This window comes from Solanum stenotomum, chromosome 6 (assembly GCF_019186545.1).
Source record: "Solanum stenotomum isolate F172 chromosome 6, ASM1918654v1, whole genome shotgun sequence".
Lineage (NCBI taxonomy): Eukaryota > Viridiplantae > Streptophyta > Magnoliopsida > Solanales > Solanaceae > Solanum > Solanum stenotomum.
The window spans coordinates 49,627,529-49,639,656 of NC_064287.1; the positions used below are offsets into that span (position 1 = coordinate 49,627,529).

Below are 12,128 nucleotides of genomic sequence, written 5' to 3' on the forward strand. Positions count from 1 at the left end.
CATACAAATCGAAACGAAGAAAGTACTCCCTCCATTCACTTTTACTTGTCCAATTTTAACTTGCATATTTTTCATTTGATATGCAAACATCTATTTTTAGTATTTTGAACAAATATCATAAATTAAAAACCACAAAAATGGTAGCAAAACTGCACCAACAAGAATTGTGGTGGAGTGATAAATATTCCTTGATCATTTGCTGGAGGTATCGAATTCGAGTTCCCTTGGATATAAAATCATCTTTGTTAGAGAGCGTCTTATCCTCTAATAAGAGACTTTCTAACATAAATTTAAATTTTAATCAAACTTTAATATAAATTCGGGATGGTCAACCAAAAAAGAAAAGATAGCAAAAGTGCAAATGACCTCCATTCCCACCACCAAAAACTCAAAAAAATTTAAACCAAAACTCATTATTAAATGGTTCCTCTCTAAGGCAGTTTTTGGTCCCCTCAACAGCCTAAAAGAAAAGTGTCAGTCAGTTGTATTGCTGTAGCACAAGCTTAAAGGCCAAACACCCCTTACAATCCCTATTTATATCCCCCTAAATCCCTCTCAATTTTCCACATCCAACTCCCATTTTTCACTCTTCCTTTGCTTAGTCATTACATTCTCTCTTGCTAGTCAAGGCTCACTCTCCAAAGTAAGAGTCTTTCTTCTCTTTTCTTGAAAATGCAAGAATGAACAACACAATTTTCAAGATTTTGTTAACATTTCTTGAATGTATACCTTAGAAAATGCTTAAAAGTTGTAATCTTATGCAAAAACATGGCTTAATTAACAGTTTTTCTTCTTGGAAGAACACCATTTTCAAGATTTGTTATCATTCTTGAATGTAATGCTAAAACGTTGTAATCTTTATGCAGGAAACATGGCTTATTTTGGGATTTGCTTTGTTGGTCTTCTTGCAATGGTGTCATCTGTTTATGGTTATGGTGGAGGAGGTTGGATTAATGCTCATGCAACTTTCTATGGGGGTGGGGATGCTTCTGGAACAATGGGTATGCAGCATTTTCTTTAAATTCCTCAAAAGTTTTGATTTTTGAGTAAATTTAGGTTAAAATTTGTGCTGATTCTTGATTTTTTTGAATAGGTGGGGCTTGTGGATATGGGAACCTTTATAGTCAAGGGTATGGTACAAATACAGCAGCTTTAAGTACTGCTATGTTCAACAATGGGTTGAGCTGTGGTTCTTGTTTTGAATTAAGATGTGTGAATGATAGACAAGGGTGTTTGCCTGGTTCTATTGTGGTTACAGCTACAAATTTTTGCCCACCAAACAATGCCCTCCCTAATAATGCAGGGGGCTGGTGTAATCCTCCACTTCACCATTTTGACCTCTCTCAGCCCATTTTCCAACACATTGCTCATTACAAAGCTGGAATTGTCCCTGTTTCTTATAGAAGGTAAATTCTTGGTAAAAATATGTTAGGTGTATTACTAGCTGTTTCATTTGGTTTGTATCTTGCTATGTATGATGTTGCTTCAGTACTTTAAAGAGTGGTAAGGAGAGTTTTGTCTTTTCACAAATGCTAAACCTTAGTCATGTCTAAATTACTTAGCCAAAGGTTTGAAATTTCTAAATGGTCCCTTTTAAATGACCTTAATTTACTTTGTGCATGCTTAAAAAATGAAATGGTGAAACCACATGGTGTGGTCCCTTTTGATAAAGGTTTTAACTTTATCACAAGAAGTTTCCCATTTGGCTATTTTTAATGGTACTCTTTAGCATTTACTTCTATGTTGGTTGTTGTAATAGTAGAAGATGCATAGAGTTACAAATATTGTTCCCATTTGTCTCTTACTTGTTTGAATTGTGCTCTTTAGCATTTACTTGTTTCTTGATTTTGGTAAAACTTGGAATAGCATAAGAAATAAAGTTACAAACTTTAACACCATTTAAAAACATAACATGACCAATCTTGGAAATTCTAGTAGCTCAGTTGTTTAGCTATTTAACTATCTGAACTTTCATGCCATGACCAATCTTGATAATCTCAGTAGCTTAGTAGGTTGATTATCTCAACTTTCACGTCTTGACAAATCTTGGTTATCTTAGTAAATTTGTTGATTGACTATAGAACTTACATGTTATACAACCAATCTTGGTAATCTTAGTAAATCAGTTCGTTGACTACCTCAACTTTCACGTTATGACTAATCTTGACAATCTTAGTTATTCAGTTGGTTGACGTTGACTATCTGAATTCTCATGTTCTAACTAATCTTTTGTCCAAATAAATTACAGGGTACCCTGTAGAAGAAGGGGAGGAATCAGGTTCACAATCAATGGACACTCATACTTCAACTTAGTACTAGTAACAAATGTTGGTGGTGGTGGTGATGTTCATTCAGTAGCTGTTAAAGGATCAAGAACTGGTTGGCAGCCAATGTCAAGAAACTGGGGACAAAACTGGCAAAACAACAACAACCTTAATGGACAAACACTTTCATTTAAGGTTACAACAGGTGATGGTAGAAGTTTGATCTCATACAATGTTGCACCTGCTCACTGGTCATTTGGACAGACATATACTGGTGCTCAATTCCACTGAAAACATCTCATAGTTTAGTTAAATGGGTTTTTTAATTTTTTGAAGTATAATACCACTAGTATTATTATGATGCATACTGATTTGGTCACTAGTATTAGTATTGTGACTATTTAGTATATTAGTATAGAAGTATTTTGGTGGTAAAGGTGTGGTCTTTAAGGTAAAAAATGAAAGAAGGGCATATTTTAAAATTGTCCTTTTTTTTCATTTTTGTTTGAATTAAGGGTATCTTACTTTTGGGGACCCTAATTCTTGAAGGCCACTCTTTGTAGGTTTTTTTTTTCTTTTTCTTTTTTTGGTTTTTGGGGGTATTTTGGTAATTTTTCCTTCTGTGAAGGGCAGAAGTGGAAAGCAGTGGTGGACTTTTACCACCCGCAGTTGGTAGGTGGGGGGTGGGGTGGGGGTATTTTTGGTAACTTTTTTTTTTTAAAGCTTCAGCCTGTAGCTGGAGATGGACTTGGTGTTTGTGTGAGACTCTATTAAGTGTAAAGATCCATTTAACTAGTAATGATTCAAGAAGATTATGCTTATGTATTCAACTTTTTTGTAATGCTTTCCTCCGTTTTAATTTGTTTGTTTGATTTATGACTCGACATGTAGTTAAAAAATATGAAGAAGGTTTTTGAATCTTGTAAGTTTTAAACTAAAGATTTATAAAATTAGCCAAAATGTTCTTTAATCTTCTGATATTAATCATATCACGTGAAAAATTAAAATTAAAAAACGGTTGAAATAGGCCACAAACTACCTAGGGTTACAGTGCATTTAAAGTAGCAGCCAAATTTAAAAGCCAACTGTCATTAGCCTAACTTTCTTACTAATTATGATAAACAATGAAACTTTACAAAAGAAAAAGAGAAGGATGAAAATACACATGATTTTGTTCCAATATTTCAACTTGTGTGGATTGAGATTCTTGTCACTAGTCATTTGTTTTGCAAAGAAGATTCTTTGGTTGTGGAGGACATTGTCCTTCCACAAATAAAATAAGTTGTGTTTTTTTATTATAATTCCAATTTTTTTTTAAAACATTTTTTTTTAATCCATATGTCTTAAAAAACTTTGGAAGGTCTCACAAATAGTTGGAACTTTCCTGGAAATTTCATTGAATTGTGTGGAAAAAGATTGTTTGTTCCCATTCTGATGATAGTAATGTTAAAAGAACAGCTCCTATATTTAATTCACAAGCAAACATTCAAGGAAATTCCATAGCTTTTATGGCTTATTATTATTAATTCTAAGAGGTAAAAAAATAAAAATACAAATGTTTATATTATATAAATTCGAAAGCAATAAATGCGTATCTACCTATTCTTGAAAGCTACATTAGCTCTAGCTCAACTAGAAATTAATGGTATTGCCTGTGGTCAATGGTACGTGGCACTCTTTTTATTTCTTATATGAAAATCATTTAGATAATCGAATTTAGTTTTGTTTTAGTTGAACATATCATATTGAAATTTTAATAATTTCATGAAATATTTATAAAAAAATTAAGACATAACCTGATTTTTTCTCTAAAGTTAAATATTTCAAGAAGATTAAATAAATCTCAAAGAGGTTCAACCATTCTATGTTTGAGATATACATTATTAACCGTCCATGAATCATTGAGAAAATGCAAAGAGAAGAATCAAGTAAGTATTCATATTATTTATCAATAAAATTATGTTTGTTTTTTGAAAAAAATTGAATGCATCAACTCCTATAAAGTGATCCAATTTGACACTATTAATTTAAATTTCGGAAAAACTTTGACGCTCTATATGACAATTCAGGTAAGATACATTTGAACTAATTTGTAAAACGTCATATAAAAGATGTATGTTATTTATTTAATTTTATATAAATTTAAAAAAATTAAAAGTCATGTTAACATATTATATCTATTTTACTTATTTTCAATTGAATATTAGTATCAGAGTATTTTAACTTGAATATTGGGAAGAATTGAGGGTATGCGTGATGCCCTGAAAAGGCTGACAATGACTAGTCAAACAAACACCCCTCATCTTCTTCCATCTGCCCTTCTTTTCTCTTCTTGTGTTTTGAGCCTAGTGACTCAATATCCCATTAACACTCTCTTACTACTTTATTTTATTAATATGTAGTTAATGATGATTAAATATTGGCAAAGAGGTCATACTAGAAAGTACTCCTCCTTCTGTCCTAATTATTTGTCCAATTTTGAAATGATATATCTATTAAGAAAATAATTAATGACACAATGAATTTATCATTTTACCTCTATTAACTATGAAGTAAATGAAAAATTCTACATTTTGATCAAAGTAATTAATCATTTAATTGAGGATATAATAAGTAATTTTTTTTGTCATTTCTTGATTTATCAAAATGGACAAGTAATTAGGGACAACTAAAAAAGAAAAAGTGGACAAGTAATTAGGGACGTAGAAAATACTTTTTACATTAAAAAGACCAACATGAAATCACTTCTCTAACAAATATAGCCAAAATCAAGTGCTTGAACATTTAATAAGAAAACTCTCAAGTTAAAATCACTTCTTTTAAGTTTTTATGCTCGATTATCACTAATAACATTAATCCATGATAATTATTCTAACATTAGGTGATTAGGAACATCCTTTCAATGGCTAGATGACACTTTTTTCATCCTCCTTCGTTAAAATGAAAGCGATTTGAGAGATAATATAGATAAGTATATATGAGATTGACGTGAGAAATGTTTGTTATACGTGCTTGAAGCTGATATATATTTTTTGGCTATATTAGACGAGTGGAACGGATCGGACCGGAGAAACATCCTTTCAATGGCTAGATGACACTTTTTTCATCCAACTTCGTTAAAATGAATGACGAGCTTACTCTTTATTTTTATGTTTGATCTCTTTTATTTTTGTCTAGCTCGTTGTCATCTATATTGAATTTTTTTTTAATATGCGATAGAAAATGAATAAGGACCAAGAATCTTCTTTTTCAACATGCTTTTCGAGGCTCCATTATATTATAATGAATAAGGACCAAGAATTTCATCCGTAGGTTTACTCATATATTATTCCAAAACTCTTTCAACTCGTATAAATTTATCTTTCACCCCATATTAGTTTGGACGTCCCTCAATATCCCATTAAATATTAATTTAATTGCAATTCTGGCTGAGAAATAAGTGAGACTTTACAATAATATAATATAATTCTATAAATATATATTTATTTCTATAATCAAACACTAACTCAGAGCCTGTTTGGATTGACTTTTGGCTTATTTTTGTTATTTTGGCTTTAAAATATGGGCAAATTACAGAAATCACATACTTTTAAGGCAAAATTACAATTTATCCCTTAAAAGTTTACAATTACAGAAATTTCTCAAACGGATACAATAATATAAGCGCTGATACACTAATATGATGCGCGAGATACATTAATCGTTAAGTAAGATACATTACATTTTATACATGATACACTAATACAATGAACATTTTATACATGATACACTAATCTGATGCGCCTGATACATTAATTTGATACGCGAAAATGAGGGATTTTGGAGATTTATAAAAACTTATAGGGGATAATGGTAATAAGTAAACTAAAATGTGAGATTTCTGTCATTTTTCCTTAAGTTAAGTGCTTATNTTTTTTTTTAATATGCGATAGAAAATGAATAAGGACCAAGAATCTTCTTTTTCAACATGCTTTTCGAGGCTCCATTATATTATAATGAATAAGGACCAAGAATTTCATCCGTAGGTTTACTCATATATTATTCCAAAACTCTTTCAACTCGTATAAATTTATCTTTCACCCCATATTAGTTTGGACGTCCCTCAATATCCCATTAAATATTAATTTAATTGCAATTCTGGCTGAGAAATAAGTGAGATTTTACAATAATATAATATAATTCTATAGATATATATTTATTTCTATAATCAAACACTAACTCAGGGCCTGTTTGAATTGACTTTTGGCTTATTTTTGTTATTTTGGCTTTAAAATATGGGCAAATTACAGAAATCACATACTTTTAAGGCAAAACTACAATTTATCCCTTAAAAGTTTACAATTACAGAAATCCCTCAAACGGATACAATAATATAAGCGATGATACACTAATATGATGCGCGAGATACACTAATCGTTAAGTAAGATACATTACATTTTATACATGATACACTAATCTGATGAACATTTTATACATGATACACTAATCTGATGCGCCTGATACATTAATCTGATGCGCGAAAATGAGGGATTTTGGAGATTTATAAAACTTATAGGGGATAATGGTAATAAGTAAACTAAAATGTGAGATTTCTATCATTTTTCCTTAAGTTAAGTGCTTATAATCACTTTTTAACTTTACCCAAACACTTTAAAACTGCTTAAAAGCTATTTTAGAGTAAAAACACCCAAAATAAGTCAATCCAAATGGGCACTCAGTCTCCGACTTTTCCAACTCCATTGTATGGGAGCTAATTAATGGGGCCAAGAAAAGAAAGATATAGGGGATCTTTGGGGATTTCATATTTTTTTAGACATTTTCACATGTGTTTTCGCCGCATTTATCGCTCATCTTACTTGTCCTACTTCTCTTCTTATTCTATTTTTCTAATATTTATATATTATAAATAATATAATATTGTGATGTGAAAGATGAGAAGGAAAAATTCTGGAAGAAATAAAAAGTAAAAACAAAAAATTTCATGCATCTTAATTCTTATCTTTCGATGTGAAATAATCATACGCTTAGTACTAAAAAAGCTATCTGGTTGCACATGATTTAATCATGTGTTACATATTGATGCAGCCAATTACTAGACACAATTTTCTTTTTCCATACAATTTGGATGAAATGTAATTGCTTTTACTCGAATTTTGCGTATGTATTTAAAAATTCATTAAACAATTATAGATAGTTGTGGATTAGGAATAATTATTTGATCAATTCAGTGATAACTTAGGTAGGTATGAGTATAATGAATTATTGAAATATGCACATTTATATGAACCCAATAGTTCTGATTCAAACTCCAACTCATTAAGTCAGTTATCTTAGATTGCCATAGGATGATAATTTTATCATAGAGCTACTGTTCAATTTCTAGTCCTATTCAATTCAATGAATTTATTTTCCTATGTCACTTCTGATTTATACTTTTAGTTATTCTTTTATATTTCATAAGTATTAAAAATTGAAATGTGGAGACATTTTGTCTCACTTGGTAAATTCCTTAAACTTACATATAGATATTGGGCTAGACATTATGTCACAAGCCACATTAGAGGCCCAATAACTTTGGGCTCGTCTTATATCTCCTGATTTTCCTTTGTTTATTTACGCAAGAGGAATATATAGGGGAAATTTCACAAAATACGATAGTATATTTTGGAATTACGTTATGCAATGATACTTTAAATAACTATAGATTGTGTCTCTCCTCTTTTTTTCCTCTCTCGCCTCTCTCATGGCTCCTCTTTCTTTTGCTTCTCTCCTATTTTAATCAAATATGCATTGTATGTCACTCGCTAAGAGGTTATATCTGAGATACAGTTCTTGACACCTTTTCCCTCTCACCTCTCTCGTCTCTTGTCTAGATATTTGATACATAAGTATGTTTGTGTATCTTCATTTTATACTCTTTTTATACCATGCATGTATATGTTTCATACCATACATGCATGTATCAATTTCTAGTACTNATGCAATGATACTTTAAAGGGAAAATTGTACATAATGACAAACTATTAATTCAAATTAAATGGTATAACCACACTTTGATTTAATTGTGCCCTGTAGCAAACGTTTGCCAGTCGCCTCTCTCTCTCCAAATTCTCGCTCGCCACTCTCCCTTTCTCGCTCGCTCCCTCTGTGCTCGCCTCTCTCGCTTTATACACAGAATTGAATAAATTGTGTTTCTGTTTGTATAAAGCGAGAGAAAATTGTATATACACATGCAAATACATATATTATATTCATCCTATACAATTATAATTATACAATAAAAATATTCCCCTGCCCAGTTCTCTTTTGTCTTTCTTTCTTTCTAGTTTTATACAAACACAAATTATACAAATATAATGTATAATTTATGTTTGTATAAAGCGAAAGAGAGAGCGATTTTTGATATACAAATATTTTTGTCAACGATTTATACAAACGAGAGGTTAACAACAATTTACACAAATGACCTGCCAACGAAATTATACAAATCTAAAGAGGAGCCAACGAATTATACAATTGCTTCTTTTTGTATATATGTATAGCAAAATAAACATAGCTTTCAGTTGTATATGTATAGCGAATTATACATATATATGTTTGTTATGGAGCACAATTATGCAAACTTTGCTATAGCATACAAGTATGATATTTTTGTTTGTTATATGTGAAAGTTGCTCTACTTTAAATAACTATAGATCGTGTCTCTCCTCTTTTCTTTCTCTCTCGCCTCTCTCGTGGCTCCTCTTTCTTTTGCCTCTCTCCTATTTTAATCAAATATACATTGTATGTCACTCGCTAAGAGGTTATATCTGAGATACAGTTCGTGACACCTTTTCCCTCTCACCTCTCACCTCTCTCGTCTCTTGTCCGGATATTTGATACATAAGTATGTTTGTGTATTTTCTTTTTATACCATACATGTATGTATCAATTTCTAGTACTATACAATGCATTTGTCTTTCACAATATCAAATTGAACAAGATAAAAGACATATTTATCTAGATACATGTATCTTCTATCCTGTAGTATTCGTATCAAGTATACAATGATGTATACACTGTATTTGTGCATAATACATACTTCTAAGGAGAAAAATAAGTAGATACAATTATCTAGATACATGTATCTGGTATCAAATATATACTAATACATTCATAAAATAAGAGTATATGTTTCATAGACAAGCCAATACTCACGTTGGTCAAGTGTTGTCTAGGTATCTGTTTCTTCTTCATAATTCACAATGGGCTATCAATCCTTTTTTTTCATTCAAATATCTCACTCATCTTCAAGCCTTTTTGAATGTATCCTACAGAAGAACGTTGGGCTTTACTATCTTCAAGGATTTGATATTGGAATTTTTTTAATTCATTGATGATAATCTGTATGTAATCAAATATACAATAATATACATATAGTATACAATATTATACAAAACCTCCATTTTCTAATTTACAAAAAATGTTTAAAAACTTGATGTACAATATTATACAAAATTACAAGTGGTTTTTATACATTCATATATAATAATATTCAATTTTATTCACTATCATACAAACCCAAATTTCGTCAAACTTTGTTGACTGATTTCTCTCGAACAACAAGATGGAATCTTCTGAAAATTTTGTGGAGAGGTAGATCTAGTAATGATCTATTATCCTCAATTGGTGAGGCATCATGAATCACAACAAAATTTGTTTGTAAATTGACAGTTTGCTATAGTGATCACGTTCACATATAGTTTGCAATTTCCCAAAGTTGTGGATAAAATTGAGTTTGAATTTTTGGAGGTTGGGAAGGTATTGTGGCCTCATGGTATTATTAACTAAATTACGTAAAGTTTTTTTTTGTAAATTATACTAATTTTCTCAAAAGTTAAATTGCGCAAGTGACAAGTTGAAAGGGCACTTACATAGTAGTATTTTTTTTTCAACAATAAAAGGTCGAAGGATAGGTGTATCCTAATTTTTGAGTTTCATATCTAAACTATCATGCGTGTGGACTTCTCAATCTGAACTATCAGTCTATCACCAAATATTTATCGATACATACTTGAACTATCAGTTGTTCACTTTTCGTACTTGAAATATTACTACCGTTCAGGTAGGGAAAGTGAATAACTGATAATCAAAGTGTGTTTCGATAAATATTCAACAGTTCACTTAGAAAACCTATACATAAAATAGTTCAGATATAAAACTCACGTAACCAAAATACTTTATGGATTATTTTAGCAATTAGCTCAAAATAAAATAAGAAATTGGTATATACAATTACAATAGGGATAAGGAGATAGGCTATAGAAGTAGTTTTTACCCAACAAAACACGAACTCAAAGAAAAACTCTAATGAAGTAGTCATCATCTTTCTCAATAAACTCCAACACAAAGCATGCAAACAGAGTCCTTTCTTCTTCAATGTCACTTCTTCTACCTGAGATGCTAACATGGATAAACCCTCCCAAAACCCTAATCCCCTTTTCTTCCATCACCCCAAACCCCTCTTCTCCAATACCCATTTGTTCAATTTCTCCAAAACCCACAAAAACCTCACTCAAATCCCTTCACCTCTCCACCCCACCCACCCTTACTTCAACTGACTGTGGTCTCAAATTCCGGGAGAAAATACTCTATCTTCAAGATCTCAATATCAATCCCACAAAAGTCCTTCAACTAAACCCCCATCTTCGATCAGCAACACTCGATTCGATCAGATCTGTTGAAATATGTCTGTTTTCAATGGGAATTGAACGTTCGGCAATTGGTCGAATACTTGATATGCATCCTCAGCTTTTAACCTCCGACCCTTATATCCACCTTTACCCAATTTTCGATTTCTTGTTAAACGACGTCGTTATCCCTTTCCACGACATTCGGAAATCCATTATCCGATGTCCGAGAATTCTTGTTTGTAGTGTTGAAGATCAATTGAAACCCACATTTGAATTCTTGAAGGAATTTGGGTTTGTGGGTCAGAATCGGATTACTTGTCAAACCACTGTTTTGCTTGTTTCCAGTGTTGAGCTAACATTGAACCCTAAAATTGATTACATGTTGAGTTTGGGATTCGAACGCGATGATGTGGTTAATATGGTTTTGAGGTCACCTGGGTTGTTGACATTTAGTATTGAGAAAAATTTTAGGCCGAAAGTTGAGTATTTTTTGAAGGAGATGAATGGGGATATAGGGGAATTGAAGAGGTTTCCTCAGTACTTTTCGTTTAGTTTGGAGAGGAAGATTAAGCCTCGGCATAGGCTTTTGATGGAGCATGGGTTTTCGTTATCTTTATCGGAGATGTTGAAGGTTAGTGATGGGGAATTCAATGCCAGATTGATTGAAATGCGATTGAGGATAGTGGAAGATAAGCAATTGTAGTAAGTAAGCAATTCTTTTCAATGAGCAGAGTCGATTTTTGTATATGTTGGAGAATCATTAGAGTTAATACTAAATGTTTTAACATATATTCATTGTGGTTAGATGTACATTTTTGCGATAAAGTAATGATTTTTATCCTTGATGTGGTCTTGTTCATGGTTTTTATTGTTTCTCGTGGAATGCAATTCGAAGTTTGCTATGCTCGTGTTGTGTTGTTTAAGTACTGATTTTTATCCATGATGTGGTGTTCTCTATACATGGTTTTTATTGTTTCATGTGGAATGCGATTCAAATTTTGATATGCTTTGTTTTTTTATAACGGATATCATCCACATATGATTTATCGTGTTGAAGTATTGCTCTCGAAGATGCATGTTCATCTAGTGACTTGCTTCTCAAAGATTGCATCTTTTTTGTTCTGTACTTTGTAAAGTTGCGACCAGATATAATTATAGCTACACCTATGGTAGAGGGGTGTGATTTTTCTTG

General features: G+C 31.5%; 2 protein-coding genes across 2 annotated transcripts; both read left to right on the top strand.

Annotated features, from left to right (window-relative positions):
* Positions 1 to 501: 501 nt before the first annotated feature.
* On the top strand, positions 502 to 2,558 carry LOC125867874 (expansin-A1). The gene is made up of 4 exons (XM_049548463.1): positions 502 to 643; positions 867 to 1,001; positions 1,094 to 1,406; positions 2,249 to 2,558. Exons 2-4 carry the CDS (start codon positions 872 to 874, stop codon positions 2,553 to 2,555), a joined length of 750 nt encoding a protein of 249 aa, XP_049404420.1. The 5' UTR covers positions 502 to 643; positions 867 to 871; the 3' UTR covers positions 2,556 to 2,558.
* Positions 2,559 to 10,572: 8,014 nt separating this feature from the next.
* Positions 10,573 to 11,772, top strand: LOC125869206 (transcription termination factor MTEF1, chloroplastic). The gene has a single exon (XM_049549769.1). It carries the CDS (start codon positions 10,683 to 10,685, stop codon positions 11,637 to 11,639), a length of 957 nt encoding a protein of 318 aa, XP_049405726.1. The 5' UTR covers positions 10,573 to 10,682; the 3' UTR covers positions 11,640 to 11,772.
* Positions 11,773 to 12,128: the final 356 nt, after the last annotated feature.